This window comes from Plodia interpunctella, chromosome 7, assembly GCF_027563975.2.
Source record: "Plodia interpunctella isolate USDA-ARS_2022_Savannah chromosome 7, ilPloInte3.2, whole genome shotgun sequence".
Taxonomy (NCBI): domain Eukaryota; kingdom Metazoa; phylum Arthropoda; class Insecta; order Lepidoptera; family Pyralidae; genus Plodia; species Plodia interpunctella.
In genome coordinates, this window is record NC_071300.1 from 3,413,301 (window position 1) to 3,434,668 (window position 21,368).

A 21,368-nucleotide genomic window follows, 5' to 3' on the forward strand; every position below is an offset into this window, starting at 1 on the left:
AGTTGCATTTTGGGTTTTGTTTCTTCTATCTTTTCTAGTGTGTTTACGATCACCTACCGACATCTAGTGGGAAGTTGTCATATACAGTCAGTATAAACTATCAACCAGTGTGCAGGTTTCGTCACGATGTTTTCCTTCACCGGAAGCAAGTGAAATGAAAACTATTAAACTTGAGTTAGATTGGTATGCAAACTCATGTGGTACCTACCTACTAGTAGGGTTAGACATTTCGATGACAGGCGTTAAGGCGCCGCCTGCGCTACGCCATTGGACGACCACCGCTACGAGATTAGAGATCTACGATTTTAGAGTCTTAATATATACGGGGTAGATAGAAAGAAGCAACAATGGAAGAAACTCCTCCGAGTTATTGAAAACAAACTAAATTTACATTACATTTACAAAGAGCCGATTAGGTAATTTTGGGAAAAAGTATTTATTCTTTTTCCCAAAATTACCTAATCGGCTCTTCCAAGATTTTTTTTCTATTAACAAATAAATGTAATATATTTACTTATTGAATAATTTTCTAATTAATAAGTATAAATTGCAGAGTTGTCAAGCTCTATTGTTAAAAATTTAGGAATTTTGTTCTCCAGTTGCATATAGGTAACTTGATGAAATTAAAATTTATAGTACCTACCTATCTACCTTTTATAAAACCTTCAGCAAAGAGAGAGACGGCCAAGGCAAATAGGGTTACATTTTATTCTTTTAATAGAATAAAGATTACTCCAGTTATTATATATTTTTTATTAGCTGTTTGAGTTCCACTGCTGGGCAAAAGCCACCCCTAACTTCCTCCACGCATTCTACGAAAATAAATAATTGTATACATTAAAATTAATACAAAATAAAATGTACAACGACTCATTGTGACCGCGATTGTTACAGATTTTCATTTTATGAAACATTATAGGAGGTGTTGTTTAGAATGAACTAGCGGCCCGTCCCGGTTTCACTTGGGTAAAAAGTATACATCTAAACCTTCCTCAGGAATCACACATCTATTGATGAAAATGCATGAAAACCATTACATTAGTTTATACAAACATTACATTAGTTTTTGAATTTTATCGCGAACAGACAGGGGCGGCAGAAGACTTTTATAGGTACACGGTGACTTTTTATACATAGGCAATATTTTGTCTACATGCTCAGCCCATGATTCTGAACAACTCTTAGTATGGGAGTAACACCGAAATCGCGAAAAAAAAATCAGCTGTTCCATACAAAATTAAATAACTACCTAAGTTGTGGAAAATGTATGGATCAACTGATTTTTTTCGCCATTTCGAGGTTGCTTCCATACGAAAAGTTGTTCAGTACCATCGACTGAGCATGTAGATAACATAATGCCAATGTATATGAAATCACCCTATAAGTATGTAAAGATTAACAATGAAATACTTCAGACTTCCAACACCATTCCTGTCCAACTCAAGTTCACAACGGATCGTGCCGTGCTGGGGTCGTTAACGTATTCAATGTGATTTTAATTTTATCGACCTAAATACAATATCGATCAGACGCTTGGTATAATTTATTTCATACGATAAAGTTATCTTAATTTATAACAATGAAAAGTTCATTAATTCAACATATATTCTGATTTTGAACTGAGATTTTGAAAAATTAATTGTTTGTGTTGCTATTCCCGATCGATACTGAAAAATTGCAGACGCCATTTCTATATACCTAATTTTCGTATCTATTTGCATGGCAGTACTATAGTAATTTGTATGGTTGAGGCGATAGTTAACCAAAGTTTCAAATCTCATTGCTACCATGGCCAATAAGCCTTGTAGCCCAAGTCCGCTAAAGCAAGAACAATCATTTTGGTCGTTCTCTTAATCCACCTTGTGCTCATCCATGTACAATCTGCAATTTTTAATATGCCATTATCAAAGCTGTTCGACATTTCTGTTCAAATTTAAGTACGCTTATATATATAAAGATGTTTGTGAGTTTGTATGTTTGAGGCGCGTTACCTATATAGTATAGAAAAAAATCAGATAACTCTTCAATAAATTCGTTTGGATATCGGAAATATTTCAGCAGATTTCAATTTCACCCTTCGTTTCTATCGCTCTGAGACGTTACGACGTTCCAGTTCACGCTTGGCCAGCACGAAAAATCGTTCCGAAAAATCTTCCTCATTTCACTGCAAAGTCGAGGTGTGTGAATTGACCCTTTAAATATATTTTAACGAACATAAAAAAATTAACGAACAGAAGAAAATCTCAATAATACCTATCTAATTACCTTCTTTTTGTCGATTTACTACACTCTTTTATTACACGTGACAACAACTAATGGATAAATAATAATAATAATAACCTACACAACATTACACACTACACTACACAACATCAAAATTCTCCAAAGGGCCTCTACGTGTTGGATCCATATCCCCACGCAAGCCTCTCAAAGGACCGGACTTAGTGCCGTGAATCCCAAAAGGAGATACAAATAATAATAATTGCTATCTAACTCTACAATTATATCAGTCAAGTCTACAAATTAAATTTGAGAGTGTATGGTAAAGTCAATAGAGTATAATCTCCTTATGAGGCATTATTATATTAATATGTAGAAAATTGAAGTAAATCATTTATAAATACACTTTACTCACAAAAAGCTAAGGACATAGCAAAAACAAATCAAAACCAGGTACCTACATCCAAAAGCAAAATCAACAATCAACTTATGCCGTAAAGGGCCCGTATTATAACACCATAATACATTGATACGTACATGTATACAAACAACAGGTGTCAAATTGCCAAATGATGACCTTCACGGATCAGTTCACGAGGAGGGTATCACCGACACTCAAGTTAGTGAAGTCACACACACTCGCGTTTAAATAGTATGTTATAATTTAATTGGACGGGGAACACGACGAGCGACGCTTAATCCCCGACTTCCCAGAGTAGACTGAGCGGCACAGTTACGTCGGCCTGTGGTTCGGGTTGCCAGCTACAGAAAGCATTTTCCATTTTTCATCGTGGAAACCACCCGCTGAAACCTAACGTTAATTTCAGAGCATAGGCTTAGGTATAGTCGTGTGTATATATGATATAAAGACACATCGGTTATTATTCAAATGTGACAAGTTTAAAATTTAATTCAAAGGTTTGTTGTATATGAACATATTACCACACGTGACTGTACATGATTGGTAACATTTTTAGTATTTCTAATAAATAAGGTTTCATGACGGCCTTTGTAGCGTAGTAAGTCAGACCCTTCCTTCTACTTGCACTATAATAATACTTAGGTAGGTATTGATTATATGTATAGGTATTCAATTGTATTATTTGTCCTTTGAAATATCAAATGTACCTACTTAAGCAGTGCTAAAGCATTTTAGGTATAACATTATTTGTATTTTAGTTTGTGAATAATATAAAGTTGTTTTTAACAAATTTTAATTTTAATATGACTTTTTTTATTAAAACTAGAAATACATGTTTATTTCATACGGAACCAAACCAATAAAATTTTGCTAAATATTCTCTTGATTATCCATATTACTTGATATTTCGACGTTATAATGGGAAAATCTAAATGCTGGCATCCCAGGTTCGTGGATGATCACTCTTCCCAACCGGTATCGCGCCCGGGGCACCCCATACGATGACCCTTTACCACGAAACACAATGCCAAACAACAGATCCCTGTAATTCGTATTCCATCACGCGCTCAGTAATATTAGGCTTCTCTAAACTCCCTTCATAAGACGCAGTGGATTGCGTCATAGGTTAAAGTTGCTTCTTTAGTAGTCTATAGAATTAGTGATATAGTTATGAATCCACAGTTTCCGTAGAGCAACACCTCGAAAACGATTAAATAATTGCAGATTCGCGGTTGCGGCGCGGCTCTTTCGTGAATTTTCGACGAAATTAGGGCATTCACTGGGAACTTTCTTGATTACATTGGAGCTAATGAATAAATAATTGCACCGTTTTATGCAGGGGGGGTTCGCAATTGATGGAATTTTAAGGCGAATATGACAAACGGTTTCAAAATGGCGACGGTTAATATTGTTTACAAACAAAACTGTGCTGTGTTCGTAGAAAGCGGGTAGAATTTTCGGTCGGCAGGTAGAATGGTGGAAGACGCATTAAGAATTTATAAATTTATAAAATCTGGCACCAGTATTGGCAATAACAAAATGTAAGATACTAAGCATGGTCGCGTATTTATTCGAAAATATGTGTCATCATAATAATGAAAATGACTATGATGGCCACGGTCTAACTAGTAACCCGGCCCCGGCTTCGCACGAGGTCTCTAAAGCATTGGGAACAAATTGTCTAAATAACAGTGTAAACTGCATCAAAATCCATTGCGTGGTTTAAAAGAAGAAAACTTAGAAACAGATAGACAGAGGGTTTTATTTTATACCTACTATAAGTAGTGATTTAAAGTCATCAAAATCTGTGCCACTTCGGCAAACTTCGGATATCTAGGTAAATAAACAATATATTGTATCTGCCTATAATAGATAAGTATACTTAAAGTTAGATGATCTAAATTCGAACTACTGAAACGATAACAATACACCCACACAGTGTCTTCTCCCACATTAATATCTGAATCTGAAAGAGCGTGACTCTTACACTGTGAAATTTCTAGACGATCTTACATACGTATTTAGGTCTGTTGTTGATATAACCTATTTATAAAAATAATAGGATCTTAAATAAAGCTGCATATTCAATATTGAACTGTATGCTTTTGAAACCCCGACGCAAAAAGTGTGTTAAGTTTGACCGCTAAGTGTGTCTGTCTGTCTGTGTGTGTGGCACCGTAGCTCATCAACGGGTGAATCGATTTTGACGCGGTTTGTTTTATTAATTGATAATGCGGTGATTCTTAGATATGTTTGATCAAAATCGTTTCAGCCGGTCAAAAAGTTGTAGCAAAATTAATATGAAAACTCGGGTGTTTTTTAGTTTGTCTAACAAATAAACTTGATTATGTCCCAAAATATTTATTTAATATATTATGCGCAGTTAAAGATTTTGTATTGTATTATAGGTAGGCATATGGTGGTAAAAAGTAGATACTTAAAGTATGTACCTGCTTAGAATAGATGCGATACTTTACACTTTGCGAAACTACCTAAACGATAGTTTATTAAATCACTAGCTTCGCACCGGGGCTGCGCTCCCGTGGGAATTTCGGATAAAAAGTACCCTATGTGTTATTTTAGGTTATATTCTACCCGTGTACCCCAATTTCATAACAATCCGTCTCGTACATTTTGCGTGAAAGAGTAACAAACATACGCACATATACTTGTATTCGCATAAACATTCGCATTTTTTTTATTTAACATCTATTTATTAATTTAACCTTTATTTTTCAAAATAAAAACGTACTTACTCAAAAACAAATGGCGAACTTAATAATCTGTCATAGCGAACGATTATACAAACAAACTCAAGTTTTAATAAACCAAGTCAATAATAAAAATCAAGTAAACAAAATTAAATATAAATATATTATATAAAATAACTCAGTCGTGCAGTGCACCATTTATTTCGTAGGTGCGAAACGTGCGCAATGAGATGTTACCTGCTAGGCAGTGCCTGAAAAGCTGTCACCTATCTGTATAGCTATTTACATATAACGTGATCTAATTCTTGGCCTGTTCGATAAACAGCCATATTGAAGTCCTTACTTTTTATTACAAGCTTTTATTTATCTTGCAATGTAGGTGTGTAAGTAGGTATGTGTGTTCGAGTGGAATCTTGCAGCTCAATATTGAAGCAGTTACCTACCTCATCAATAAATTCAGCTGAAATTTTGTATACACGTTTAGATTTGATGACAATGCGTTATATGAAGGTGCACCCAGGAACGGCTCAACGAGGGAACTCCTTAACAGCCCGGACATAATTCTCTCTCTGACAACATTTTAAGCTTAAAAGTGTCAAAAATGATTTTTTTTTAAATCTTATTCATTTATATTAGGTTATTGTTATTTCCCTGTTTTTAAATACAATTATAAAACTAAGATTTGGCTATTTTTACTAGCAGCCGCCTGTCTAACTTCAACCCTCTTCGGGAATGCTATTGTCGCCTAACATTCTCTATATGGAGTAGAAGTAAAATGGCTATTCTGGGCGGGGATACAAATAGAACTGTTAAGACTGAATACGAAGACAATTTTTTTAAATTAAAAAAATTGAACTTCGTCTAAATTATGGGTCCAATTGAATCGAATTAAATATCAGAAAATGTTGACGTTGAAAACTGATTCCAAGGCTTTTGAAGGTATGCTTAGGGTAAGCCTCAAGTGAATCCCATTTGACATTCAACGGGCCCCAAGTAAACCACGACATTTTAGGGTTGTCACCTAGTACCTACTGTCGTTATTGTAAGTATAACTTTAAAACCTGGAATAGTTCCTTACCCGATGAATCGTTTATACGCTCAAATGAAGACAGAACCCTATAAATTCATGTAACATGTAAATTCAAACTCTGTTTTAGTGACTGAGGTACAATAGGTACAATATTTTTCACGTGATAAGTAAGTAGATAGAATTCATTTGTATTATTTCAAATTCTGTGTTTATTTCATTCCTGTTTAGATATTCCTCGTCAACTCATCTTGAGGCGAGACACCCGCTATCCGGTATGAATACTAAGTAACAAATGGGAGCAACGCTATTATAAACACAGTCTAAAATATTACGTGCCCTGAAAGGCGAGCAAGGAATACTGGACGAAACAAACCATAGATGTAGAAGAAAAAAAATTTTTTTTTTCGAAGGAGTCTTTACCCCGAAATACGCACGAGATCGAAGTACATTTCATCAAATTTGTCTAATATCTTTCACAGAAATTTCACAATCGAATGTGTCCATCGGCCGTACTTTTATGATTTTGATGAAAATTTTAAAAAATATAATCTTTTTATTTTTTAACCAATAAATTTACATTATATAATATATTTTCCATTAAACCATATGTCACCTCCGAACGGGACGGGAATCTGGGTCTCGAAGACAAACCCGTAGAATCGTCATAACTTTTACAACATATAGTTATGTAACTTCTATTATTCGTCGTAAAAATCGGGACCCTGGACACCGCTAATTATGTGTAGAAGGTCTACGAAATGACGGACATGAAAATTACAAAAAATACGCACAAAGATGATAGCAAAAGCATTCATAAACATTCCCTAAAGTTGATCGACAGCTAACATCTGGTCTTTCCCAGCGTTCGAGGACGGTTTTAAGTTTGTTCCATGTTATAACTTCACACTTCGTTGTTCTTTCACTTTTACCATGATAGATTGTTGTACATAGTAAAGAAGGGTGGTTTGCACCAGTCACAAATTTGACGTTAACTTCAACGTGCACAGAAAAACACAAAGTAGCATTTTGTCTAAAGCTTTGATAACGGATAGGCAACAATATCATTCCCCATGAAGATGTACATAATTCAGCCGGCTAGGTCAAGAAGGGTTTGTGGCTGAGGATAAAATAGGTACCTATGTATATTTAGAATTAAAATTTTCAAGACAATTTCTAAGATATCAATCCTTAGTACGAGTTTCAAACTAATTTCTAAATGGAAAAATAATACCTTTTTTGTCGCTCTCTGTAACTTGTTTCCTGTCGCTGTTTATTTCAAGAAAAAGGTCGAAATAAGCTGAAGATTAAAATAATCTTGTAAAAAATTTCATATTTGCAGATAAGCAATAGTTCGTAACTTGCTCTGAATTATAACGGATTCATAAAAGTTACGTGGCGCAACTTAACTAGGCCAAGGATAAAATAATTAAGTTAATCTATTTCTTCGTCAGTTCCTTACTATTGTTAATGGTTTTCCACAAGGCTGTAGATATATTTTTTCGTCGCTGTATATATGTAGATTATTGAACTACCTACGCTGTCCGTATGACATTTTGTCACTAGCAATTAACTAATAACGTCAAACACAAAAAAAAGAACGAAATACAATTACTCTTTGAAATAAGTGTTAATCAACCGTCCCCGGTTTATATATAATTAAAATAACAATTTTAAAAATATGTTAACTGATTTGTATCGTTAAAAAGGTGGTTGAATGAATAAAATAATCTTGATTAATAAAACAAATATATTTCATTATGAAATTAATTACCAACAAATCCATTTTCAACACGTTTTCAAACCATTTAATAATAATAGGGAAATGTGCCTTTTTTAAAGTGCCAAATATTCATTTAATAAGCTACAAAAATAAAGTTACCGTAATACGATGAATGAGATCATTTTAAACGTCACTTAAAGATAAAATCAAACAACACACTACCACCTCCATGTTTCGGTAACTCTACCTTTAAATAGCCGAAATTTTATTCCTAATGGTAACACTACAACACACATAATTATTGCACATTTAGAAATTTCGTAAAGTATTTTTGTCTTTTTTTTTTCTTATTTTTAGAGATCCAAGACATTTACTATAATTTTGCACATCGACAATGAAATAATATACACAATAGCGTTAATTTAGATCGTGATATAATACACATCCAAAATATGGAACTATATCTAAGTTAGTTTTGGACAATGGACAATATTTTAAAAACAAATGGACTGTTTTAAGACTTACTAAAATAATGATAATGAAGTATATAAAGTTAATTGTTAAAATATAAAATAGGACAATATATTCAACAATAATAATCATCTGAAATATACAAGTAAAAAAAATATTTGTTTTAAGTTATAACATTGTATACTATTACCTATTATCTGCACAATTAAAAATAATAACTGAGAATTGGTAAAAACATAATAAAAAGAAAATCACTCGTGAAATTCTAAACATGAAATTTAAATTAAAAAATAAATACTTATTAGTGCCCATTTAAAATATTACAATGGAAACTTATATCACAAAATATTACCTTTCATATTTTGATATTAATATACTTAGTAAGAAAGTTATACATTATAAATTTACTCCAAGACATATTTGTTATTAATAAGGCCATAAAATAATGTTTCAATATTGTATTTATGTCTTGCTGTGTACAACACTTGAACCTAATGAAATTTTCCTATCTAGCTGTGTCTGAGTTACGATAAAATAGTATAACGTTAATTTGCCTTAACTTGCCTTATTAATAAAATTGTAACTCTTGGAAAGAACAATAATATCAAGACTAAAACACTACAAAATCAAAACTCTCATTACCCCAAAGACATATTACTGGTCGACTTATACGACTTGGAAATAAATTACATTAATTTAATTTTTGAAATGCGCACACCGAATAATTAATAAAGATATTCCTAAAAATTCATTACTTTGGTTTTTACGAGACACGTGACCAATCGCGTATTTTAAAATACTGGTTTAACTTTCAAGTAAATAATGTACCTAAACCGATTTATTGCTGAATGTTATAGATGAATACATGACATTTTGTTAGTGTAAATTGGTCATAATGCAATTTCATTCATGCTATTTTCAGGGTGGATATAACCAGCATTTAGAATTTGATAAACAATAAACTGACATAATTTGATAATTGTTAACTATTGTTTAAGGCTGTTCACTATTGGATAATACAACAACAAAAAATTATGATAAATTTTATAATAATATATTTTAGTGTTGATAGATAAAAATAATTCTGGGCTGGTCCGCTCAGAATATCACCCTAATAATCTTGCATTATAAACAATAAAGACTATTCCACCAGTGTAATGAGACTATATTTACATCTATGGAAGCTTCAATAAATAAAATGTCTCTGAAGAACAGTTTCTATCACATATCATTACACTTTGTAGCACCACGCGGTTAATAGACCCATCTACGATAACTACACTTACCTCTATTTTTTGTATATGGAGATGTATAAAAATCAATACATCTGAAAAATAATTTAAGGTTGGTATATAAAACATTCTTTATAAGTAATGTTTAAAATTAAATAAACTCTCTTATTGTTTTACGTCGTTAGACTATTGAAGTTGTGTTTGGCTTTAAAACATTTTTAAAACACCTATATATTATATATATACGTATAAGGTAGGGTCCGAAGGTGCGCGCACGCAATCGTCTGCGTTTTTAAGCACTACCCGCCATGGGAAGGCTTACGTTCGTAAAGCATGTATGCTTGATACGTATATATCGTTGAGTGAGTATAAAATATTGCGCACAGTCAGAACCTACCTTTATTGACTGCGAAACTTCTGGCCTACTTTTCTTCTACCCGAAAATCAGTCTACATTCGATCTTCGTTGGCTCGCTCGGAGAGACTTCTTATTAATCCTGTGTCGTTGTCTCGACTTAAAGTAATATCACATTCATTGCGATGACCACAGAACATTGTAAAGTACAGCTATAATTAAAGACGTAAAGTTACATAAAAGAATTGTAACCGATTTCTTTATTTAAAAATCAGCCTCTGCGGCTATCATGATAATCAAGCACTTAGATATCTTGAAAATCAACAAAAGAAAGTCTGAAAAATAAATAATTACGAAATCGAAATGCAACAATTAAGTAATTTCAAATAAATTATGAGAATATGAAATGCTTTAAATGATGTTTTGTTGTGTAAGCACATTGTCTAAATGACTGTCAAAAAATTATGTTTTATAACAAAAAAACTATGTTTTTTTAATCATGTTAAAACTGTAGTAATTCCAGCAGTTTTATTTTTTCAATAAAATTGAAATACGATACACAATATCATTGGACGGACATATAAAAACGCTTCATAAAGTGGTAAATTGTGCGTCGTAAGACCACAGCCGTGTCTCTCAAACGTAGCCCACTAACGCCCTCTATCCGCGAACTCCCAAATACAAAGTAAAACAATTGTACAATATAATAATGCCCGTTTAGCTCACAGTCGACTTTCAACTAAATCTTAAGAAACACACAAACATTTGAACACATCCAACAGAACAATTAGAAATAAAAGATATGTCCAAATTAATCAATGACAAAAAGGAAAATTTTCCTACTACCCAAAAACAAAACAAGATCACCACTTTACACCTAATTTATCACATTTGTCCTGGTTAGCACTCGCATATTTACAAAACCATCGCTCAGTATAGCTTAGAATCTGGTTAAAAATTAAATTATATCTATAAGATTAAAAATGTATGTTACATGAACAGATATAAAGAATACTACACCAATGTTTATTCTACGAGAATTCAAAATAACGAACCACTCAAAGTTTCTGGCTACTATTTTTCTGGTACATACTCCATACCATCGGTCTGTAATTGGAAAATTGATCATTTATCGCTTTGAGTGGTTTATGTCCTTAATCTATAAGACACTAAAGTACACCACGACATCAAGTAACTACCGCTGATATAATTATAAAAAACAGTCAACATCAAATTTTGAATATTATATCATATATTTGACGTAATGGCAAAATATCTACATTATACACAATTGTAATGCAAAAGTGCATTATTTTTTTCGATGGTATTGATTGTTATAAAAACTTGCACAAGGAGAAGCTGAAAATTGAAGAATGTGTCGAGTTAAGTTTTAAAACCAACAATTCGATCGACAAAAAAGACATTTAAGCCCAGTTGTTATCCAGTTTTCAAATTCACCGTGTGCAGCATAAGAGTATTTCAGTAGTAAAAATAATAATTCAGAGTATTGCTTTTCGTTTATACTAAAAGTTTTCGACTACCTAAATTACTTAACATATCCCTCTGGCATACATATTTATTTTTCATTATAATACAATACCTTCGTATCCAATGCGCCTTTACTTCAAATATGAACAAAAAGTAGGTATATTATATTATAATTACAAAAAAATACTTTTTAAACTGAACTACGACAACATTAAATAAGTTAAATTACACTATAATATAATCTTCGTTTAATATTTCCTGTACCTGTGGTTATTTCGTTGCTTTGTCTATATTACTTGTAAAATGTATTATTATTTATGAGACTATACTCACCAACATTACAAAACACTATTGTAATAAAGAAAAACTAGCCCGCAATATCTATCGACTTTAAAATACATAACAGTAATTAATATTCACTTACCCTATATACTTAATTGACAGTAAAAGTCCATTTGAAATTATTTTTTGTGTTTGAGCCAGCAAATTAAAATTTATATTGAAAATATTTATATATACCACTTGGTTTAGGTACATAAAAATGTTCTTGGCATTAAAAAAAATTAAATATGACTTTTAAAAAATACTTTTAAAATTGTGTACATTTAATACTTTGAAGCCCTGTCTAGCCGCACACTAGCGCCACCATCATAATATGTTTATTATTTTTTAGCGAAAAATAAAAAAAATATCTTGACATAATAAAAACCTTTAGTGTGGCACAATCATTTGTCAAAATATTTTCTTTTTCACTAAGAAATTGATAACAATATAACGGTAGCGGCTGCATAGGGCCTCTACATATCTGATAATAAGATGGATAAAACGATGGTCCCTCTGATGCTTTAAAAACTTTAGATTGGGTTACATATTTTAAAATGCTGCACTATATACGGGTAATATCAATCAGTATTTATTACAACACGTCTCCTTTCTAGTTAAAAAATTCTAATATACCAACAAACGAACCTTATTATGGCTATCGTTATCTAAATTATTATAACAACAGATTACACTTATCAAGTACTTAATCACTATTTCTTTGAATATCAAAAATATATGTCGCATGTACTTATTTGTCACGGGAGGAATTTAAAATTAAACGATGTTTAAAATAAGACCTTCTAACAAGTGAATCGAGGTGTATAAGTATTACTTATCACAACGGCGGCAGTTTACATTCTCTTAAAAAGATAAAATGGCCATTATAATTATTGTACTAGATATCAAGATTCTGCGGGCAAGTTTCCTTTAATAAAAGACGGATCTAAGATTTATTTTCTAAGTTTGAGGAGACTGTACATGACAAACTTACAATACGAAACCAGCAACGCATTATATGTATAAAATAAGATGTTGTTACAAATAATTCTCAGTAATTAATTTATCTACTTCATTGTTACTTTATGAGGTACATATTTTGGCACAGAGAGATTTCTTATAAATAGTTCATGTATATCTAAATTTTAACATTACATTAAATTACATAAAACATTTATCGATGTTCTAAAACACGTTTGACTGGTCTTAATCATACGAATCACAGCTTTTTGCATTCTCCTACTTACCTATCGTCTCGTCTACCAAATGTCTAGTTTCCTTCAATGGAATGAGTTTCTTGTTATCTTAAAAATACGCCGACTCACAAGAATATGGCAAAATAATCCTTGACAGAATAGCAGTAATATTACAATAAACCGGGCCACTACTCTCCATTATGGTCCAACCAATAAATATTTTCGAAATCAGCAACTTGTAGAAAACGAAGTAACACGACGAATAGAATGTGTCTGAATTATAACCATTTAAGTATAGGTATTTAAATTGTATTTAGAACTAATAACCACCACCAAATGATTTGAAACCAACTTCGATAAAATTAATATTATCAGATTTCGCTTTCGTTATTATTATTAACACGAGTGATGAGGTATACAAAGATGAAGCAGAGAAATGCATATGATAACCGTAAATTATGAAATTACAACGCATTTATAGGCTGAGGAGGCAGCAAGGGACCTCCATCAACGTAGTAAGTGTATGCCATTCAATCATCTGGTAGGCGGTAGTTAGTTAAGCCAAAATTGATGTATTTTGGAGGTCAAATTAAAAGGAAGTTAATATAAGTATATGCGAGTATTTACAACATTTTCTAGCTAACAAACCCATCATATATTTCCAGTTTGTATTAAAATTGTTTTATACGTTGATAAATTACTCCAAAAATGAAAACAGTCCTGTAAACATTTAATTAAACCTGCTTATTATAATAATGTTGTAAAGATTAAAAACATTTTAAAAAATATTCCATTTTACTGTTATAATATGACTCGGTCATTTACTATAGAGGTATGCAGAGATTGAAAAAAGGACGGCGCGTGCGTCGATCAGCGCGTGTTGTGTACGTGCGTGGTGAGATGCTTGGAGAGGTAGTCCGCGCGGGCGAAACATTTGCCGCACGCTTCGCAGTGGTACGGCCGCTCTCCGGTGTGAATCCGCAGGTGGCGCGTTAAGTCGCTCTTTCCCCCAAACGCTCGACCGCAAAATAAACATACGAAAGGCCGCTCACCTGTGTGCTTCCGGACGTGCAATTTCAAATTCTCCTTCGACCTCACGCATTTCCCACAGAACGGACACGCGAATCGACGCTCTCTATCTCTCTGTCTATCATCATTCTGCATGAAGCCAAGAATTCCCGAATGCGAGCTCGAAGTCTCGTGTTTACTAATGTCACCGCGGGACTCGCTTTCTGAACTATCCGCCATTGAGCTGACACTTGCAAAAGACACGGGGACGCGCCTTCTCTCTTCTGAGCCAGTGTCGTCGTCTCTTTTGCTATCAGTTTCAGAGGTCCGACATTCGATCGAATCATCGACGGTGACTATCGAGTCGGAAGCCCCATTAGAATCGACGGTGCTATCTTGCTCCGCATCTCTAATGACGTCTATGGGCGGAGATTTATTTCCTTCAGTTTTATTTTTCTTTTTCATCGACAGATCCATTTCTCCACACTGACCGATGAGGGCTTCGTTAGTGCTGGATACTTGATCCATCCCCTCTGGCGTGTCAGTGGTCTTAGTGTGTAGTCTTTCTAATGTATGATTGAGTCGATGTTTTTTGAAAGATTTGAGATAGCGGAACTGCATGCCGCAAACGTCGCATGTGAAAAGTTTGTCGGCTGGCAAGCGGGCGCGGTGATTCTGTTCTTTATGTTTGACATATGCTGATCTGTATCGATAGCTCTGTCCGCATTGTTCGCAGACGAAGGGTTTATCGTCGCAGGTAGTTTGTGAGGCGTGTTGGAGGGCAGCGTGTCGTTCTAAGAGCCAGGTGGAAGGAAAAGAAGCGAGACAGACGCCACATCGGCGGCGCTCCGAGTGGAGTAGATGTCTGTTTTGATAGGCCATGCAGTCGTCGCTTAGATAGCGGCGAATGCGACAGGCTTGCAGCGCTAGGAGAGGCGACCAGAGGGGCAGAGCGCTAGGGCTGCGCGGCGGAATAGGGCTCGGAATGCTCGGCGACACGCACGACATGTCCAAACACATCTGAAATTAAACAAATTTAATAAATATTGTGTTTATATGTATCTTCATTAGAAAAGACATTTGAATTTACATACCTATTTGGCATTCTTAAAAAAATGCACCCCTGCCAATGAAAGAATAGTTCTGTAATGATTGTAGAGCTTTTATTTGTCAAAATTGTATTTTTACAGCTATGATATGCTTATATTTGTTTCAAAAGTTACAATGATCAACAGCGTTGGGTCTCATGAAGACTGCTGTACAATTGACAAAACATTACATCATTTTGATCCTCATCCGTCCTGATATTACAATGGTACTGTAACTAATTTAACAAAACTGTACTGCTCTTTGTTACAACATTATGAACTATTAATAATGTTAAGGCAAAACAGATTTTATCTAATCTAAATTGTCAACAATGAATGTTAAATAAAACAGCTTAAGGAAATACGATCGCCGCTTCTTCTCAAGAACAGACGGCCATGTTTAAGCTCTATAAATAAAGTGGACCTACGTTATTTGAACTTGTGCAGTATATTTGTTTGTAGTAGCATAATATACAAAATATTGGGCTGTGGGATTTCGTTTCTTTATATTTTTTTAACATCCTTCTCTTTTTTTTAAACAAATATATATTTATAATGAAATCATAGTAACAAAAAAATATTTATGGAAAAAATATTTACGATTATAACATAGGATATTCATTACAAGAAAAAAAATATTTAAAATAATCACTTTTTGCCATTTGTCTGTCATATTTATTGCATTTCCACCATAATTATATCATGCTAATACAAATTAATATGAATCGCGAAAGTTAAATCTAAATAATTTATAATAAACACATTATAATTAATAAAACAAGTTGTACCGATATACAATAATTAATACACCTACAGGAACTTAGAAAAATTGCAATATAAGTTCTATATTTAGGTATGCCACTTAAAAAATGGTACGTTTATTAAAACTAACCGGTCGCGATCAGACATGGGTTTACCCCCATTTTTGCAGTTCTTCCCAAACAGTCCGACGAAAACCCATCGACAAGTTGGGTTTGTTCTAGACTTTTTGAGAAGAAACTGGAAAAAAAACTTTTGAGTTAACCCACATATAGTCGCGATATCTCGCGTAAACGAACTTGTCGGACGAAACTTAACAACGCTAGATAGATATTCTATACAAAAAATAAATCTATTGTTATATTGGTCAGGAAAATAATTTTGCACTGGGTGTTCAATGACCTTATCACGAGATTGGAATGCGCTAACTACGGAGGCCTCGCTCAAGCCACAAACAAACCGACATGACTGCGCAAGTCACATATCATAACGCAAGTTACAATTTTCACCATAAAAATTACACATTTTCTCTCTATTTGCTACATATACTATGTATATTCCGTGATTTGCAGCCTTTATATAAGTCTTGTATAGGCAAGAGGCACTCTAAATATAAAACTGTGGTCACAATTTATTATATAAAAACGAATCTACGTTAACTATTTCAACACATGAAATGTATTCGTGCTAGTGTTCTCTTAAAGTTAGTCAGTAGGTATTTAAGAAAAAAAAATATCTACATAAATTTTAATTACAATATTTATTTATTTGTGCTAACGGCGTGAACTTTTGCAAGGACGTGGCGTTAACTGGCTAATGTTAAAATTTGAATAACTGCACTTAGGGGACCGTATAAAACTATTGTTCATGTATACTACAATAAATCGCTCAACAACATTCATCACTGCTTATATACATTACAAGTCAATACATAGAAATATAATTCTATCAATATCATTATTTCATTAATAAATAGTACCTCTGAAAGTTAGGAAACAAAATAGCATTTCAAACTGTATTCTGTCTAATATAAAAAACTATTTTGTTAAAACTTGTAGAAATTTATTAAATCGCATTAATATTAACCATTTATTATTGCTATTATTGTAAATAGTAAATATTCAATCTTTCTTAAAATAAGAAGAGGAACATTAATCAAGGTTTAAATATTGTTCTAATGTTTGGTAACGATGACTCCGGAAAATAAAAGAGTGCAGCTTTTCAAATAGCAACATTCTTGTGTATATATATTTTTTAATAATTTTATATTGCGTTTTTGACAAAACCGATCTATAGCTCCGGGAAGTAGCGCATCTACCAATCTATCATCTAAAATGCATTTACACGTGTGATTTTAACAATAGTCCAACATTTAATTTCCCTCCATAATTAATTTGAAAATTCACTAGAGCTTTATACAGAAATTATTATTTTTAAAAGAATACATATTCAGAATGTATTATATACTCGCTGCAGTCGATAAATAAAATCAAACATGCGTTGGTTTATATGGAATGTTCTTTTTAAAACGTTCAATAACCAGTATAAACCGCACACTCTCAACTACAATAGTACAATTATAACAAACGATAATATGTATCCTTAAAATCTTTGAAACAATCCTCGCAGAGACTTAAAAACATACACAGTGTTTGGAAGATCTTCCTAAGGACACTACACATCATTATTTCAATATTTATTACATTTAACATTTGACAGAAAATAATCTTTGATGTTCCACGGCACCCTCAGCGCTATTGTTAGTGTACATTGGTTCTTATTTCCTAAGTATCGGTGGCTTTAGAAGATAAAAGTATATCTCACCAGTTTTATTGGAATTATTGACGGAATGTCAGGCGTATATGAACCAAAAAAGTTGGTAAGTACAGCGCAGAAACAAATTTAATTTGTGTTAATTATTTCAGTCGAAGATGTCCCGCTGGCGCATAAATCAAACCACACACAATGTCTAAAACTTATAGAATGAGATCTACAACAATTTCACAAAAAAAAGTAATTTTAAATAGTAACTTTAATCACTAACAAAGTAACTTTTGTTAACACTTTAGATAATGATTAAAACTGATATTCAACTTATAGACATCATATATTTAAGACATATACCATTTATTTATGGATGTTCATTATAATAATTAATTAATAGAGTTTCCAACATCAGCCCGAATGGTCTAAACTTAAATTTATAATCACTATCTGAGATCAAATTTTAAAACTCCCAGATGTTGCACTCTTACTTTATATATCACAGTTCTTTTCCTATATATACCATAAAGCCACGGATACACTAGGGGACAAATGGAGCAACATGTTGCGGAACATGTTGCTCAACAACTACGTGGAATGTGCCGAGATACATGTCGCGGAACATTTTGTCGACCACACTTCTCAGTGTTTATAGAAATGTCGCCCGAGGAGGTTGTGGCTATTAGTGCTGCGTACATAGTAATTATATCGAGTGTGTTGAAACGTAAGAGAAAGAGAAGGTGGTGGATGCGGAATTTCTTATTACAACGAGAAAGAAGAGTAAATATTCTAAGTGATCTCCGAATGTCTGACGGATCGTTTGTGAATTTTACTCGCATGTCATCATCTGATTTTGAAACTTTGTTGCAAATGATCGCATCTTCCATAGCCAAACAGGATACAATATTACGAAACGCTATTAGTCCTCATATCAGACTTGCCATTACATTGAGGTACTTGTCGACTGGAGATTCTTATGCTTCTTTGTCGTACACTTTTCGAGTGTCAAAACAACTGATACGTAAAATAGTACCAGAAGTTTGTAAAGAACTGATAAATAAATTGAAGATATGTGTAAAGGTAAGTTAAAGAAAACGCATATATTTTATTTATAATTGTATTTTAATCTTCAGTAAAATAAATTTTAAAGAGTACGAGATGGATATAGCGACCAACGTAAATTAATTAGTATTAGTGCCATCAATGCTATTAGTGTTCGAGGAATCCATAGTTTCAAGTATATCTTGTATAATATGCTCTTCAGAAGGCTCGGGGCTAATATCACTGGATGCAGTGCTATAGCCCTGTTGAACAACTGGCTGGCTTTGATTATTATAAATTGTACGGTATTTTCCTAAGCGTGCATCTAATAAAATATTATTAATATAATATTTAGCCATAATTACACTGTGTTCGTCATTTAATGCACGTAACTCAGTTCCTACGTACTGTCCATAAACATCGAATTCATCTCGGGACATCATTCTGTTTTTAGCAGCATGCAGAACTTCATAAGCCTCCTCTAATCTATCTTCATTGGGGTGGCTCCTCTTGCGAGTTGGTCGCGACGATGAAGGTGTTGGTGCAGGGGTTGTAGGTTGCTCTGCTTGATCAATGGTAGATTGCGATTCTAGTTGATGAGGAGATTGAAATTCTGGAACGGTAGATTGAGACTGTAGAACGACATCTTCATCCGGAGACGAAATCGTGTTTTGGCTTTGTGGACTCTGAAAAATTAATGATATAAATATTAAATCAATTATTATAATAAGGATAGACTATAAAACACGTATTGTATTATTTCAAACATCTGTTAGACATGAATCCTTAATTATTAGTACGTAAAAATAGTATTTAATGTTTAATAATTTCTTTACAGGTCCCAGCTACTGCAAATGAATGGAAAGCCAAGGCTAGAAGCTTTGAAAATATATGGAATTTTCCGCATTGCGTTGGATCTATAGACGGTAAACACGTTTTGATCCAAGCTCCTTCGAATTCTGGAAGTGACTATTTTAACTATAAAGAACAATTTAGTATTGTCCTATTGGGTATTGTCGATGCAAATTACAATTTTATCTATGCAAATTGTGGTGCTAAAGGAAAATCTTCTGACAGTGGAGTATTCCAAGAGACTGCTTTTTATAAAGCTTTGGCTGATAACCAACTCAACTGGCCGACTCCAGACCCAATACGACAAGATGGGCCGAATATGCCTTACGTACTTGTAGGAGACAGCGCCTTTGCACTGACAGAAAACATGATGAAGCCATATCCCGGTAATCATGACGTGGGTACAACAAGACGCATTTTCAACTATCGACTGTCAAGAGCTAGAAGAATTGTCGAAAATGTGTTCGGTATCTTAGGTGTTGTATTTCGTATATTCCGAACTCCCATAACCATCCTACCCTGTAATGCTGAACTTGTTGTAATGGCGTGCATATACCTCCATAATTTTTTAAGGCGAAATAGTCAATCGAGATCACTGTACAACCCACATGGAACTTTTGATTCTGAAAATGTGGATCACGATATTTTAGAAGGATCTTGGCGCAGAGAAGCTGGCTCTGTTAATATGTCGAATTTAAATGCTATGGGACGACGCTACCCTGAATCTGCTATGGAAATAAGAAACAAATTTGCTGAATATTTCATGAGTGAAGAAGGACGTGTTCCCTGGCAGAATAATTTTTAAATGAATAAACTAGTATTGTACTATATTTTTTCTTTTAATGTTATTGAACAACGTCAATCCTTTTAGAAGTGAAGTCTTGTGGGTGAGGTGTGTACAAATCTTAGTTAATGTAAATAATACATATTATATTAGTAGTGATAAGGTGAAATAATAATAAAATAAGTGATAAGATAAAAAAATACAGCATCATATGGGCAGAAAAAAGGAAATAGAAATAGAAGAAAGTTTAAATTAATAAATTAAGTATGTATAAATTTAGCTACCCGTGCGAAGCCGGGGCGGGCCGCTAGTAAATATAAATAAATTAGAAATAAAAAAGCATAACTTACGTTTGTGTCCAAAGTGTCCAAGCTTCCAGACGTTGTGGCTCCCTTTAGCAAAAATTTCATTGCATCATACGCAAACCATGCACTGGACTTCACGTCCTCTCGTCCACTGCCAGTAGTTTTTGACGATTTCACTTTCTTCCTTTCTCGGACAAATTGCGAACGCAGGGTATGTACTTTGGCTTCTATTTCTTTTCTAGGCAATTTAAGCGCCTTGGCAATATCCTCCCATGCATCATTTTTCTTTATTTTATTTCGATAGTCACGGTGTGAAGTATCCCATAACAAGTCACGACTTTCGTAAAGCTCAATAAGCAAAAGCACGGTATCATTTCCCCACACAACAGACATTTTAAAGGCACGTTGCGTACGCGACTATACTCGGTGACAAATGCCGCAACACTGACGCGGGACACATGCGCTCGCTCACGAGGCGGGAGCAAGCAACATGCCCCGCGTCACGTACAATGTTGTGGGTCATGTTGCGGGACACTATGCAACGTTGCAGCGTCACGTATATTTTGTGTTGCGCGTCATGTTGCGGGACAAAATGTTCCCTAG

At 33.6% G+C, this 21,368-nt stretch overlaps 4 protein-coding genes across 6 annotated transcripts in view; 1 reads left to right on the plus strand and 3 right to left on the minus strand.

Annotated features, from left to right (window-relative positions):
• The window catches only part of LOC128671119 (acetylcholinesterase-like), a 72,863-nt gene extending 69,915 nt beyond the window's left edge, over window positions 1-2,948 (minus strand). The window contains exon 1 of the mRNA XM_053747317.1: window positions 2,758-2,948. The gene's annotated coding sequence lies outside the window, so the exon portion shown is untranslated. The remainder of the gene's footprint in view (window positions 1-2,757) is intronic.
• Window positions 2,949-8,111: 5,163 nt separating this feature from the next.
• The window catches only part of LOC128671550 (protein tramtrack, beta isoform-like), a 46,925-nt gene continuing 33,668 nt past the window's right edge, over window positions 8,112-21,368 (minus strand). For all 3 annotated transcript variants that reach the window (XM_053748132.2, XM_053748131.2, XM_053748130.2), the window contains exon 7: window positions 8,112-15,192. In XM_053748132.2, coding sequence (XP_053604107.1) covers window positions 14,035-15,192 — 1,158 coding nt within the window. In that variant the 3' untranslated portion in view covers window positions 8,112-14,034. The remainder of the gene's footprint in view (window positions 15,193-21,368) is intronic.
• LOC128671551 (uncharacterized) lies at window positions 18,336-20,506 on the plus strand. The gene is made up of 2 exons (XM_053748134.1): window positions 18,336-18,863; window positions 19,663-20,506. The coding sequence occupies exons 1-2, from the start codon at window positions 18,336-18,338 to the stop codon at window positions 20,479-20,481; spliced, it is 1,347 nt and encodes a 448-aa protein (XP_053604109.1). The 3' UTR covers window positions 20,482-20,506.
• On the minus strand, window positions 18,862-21,368 carry LOC128671552 (transcription factor Adf-1-like). Its single transcript, XM_053748135.2, has 2 exons — window positions 20,811-21,368; window positions 18,862-19,510 (listed from the first exon to the last, which is right to left on the minus strand). Exons 1-2 carry the CDS (start codon window positions 21,156-21,158, stop codon window positions 18,965-18,967), a joined length of 894 nt encoding a protein of 297 aa, XP_053604110.1. The 5' UTR covers window positions 21,159-21,368; the 3' UTR covers window positions 18,862-18,964.

Excerpts from the sequence above, each read along its gene's own strand:
- LOC128671551 (XM_053748134.1), top strand. The coding sequence starts at position 18,336 with ATGGAGCAACATGTTGCGGAACATGTTGCTCAACAACTACGTGGAATG. Across the intron at positions 18,864-19,662 it reads AATTGAAGATATGTGTAAAG|GTCCCAGCTACTGCAAATGA; the intron begins GTAAGTTAAAGA and ends ATTTCTTTACAG.
- LOC128671552 (XM_053748135.2), bottom strand. The coding sequence starts at position 21,158 with ATGTCTGTTGTGTGGGGAAATGATACCGTGCTTTTGCTTATTGAGCTT. Across the intron at positions 19,511-20,810 it reads TGGACACTTTGGACACAAAC|AGTCCACAAAGCCAAAACAC; the intron begins GTAAGTTATGCT and ends TTAATTTTTCAG.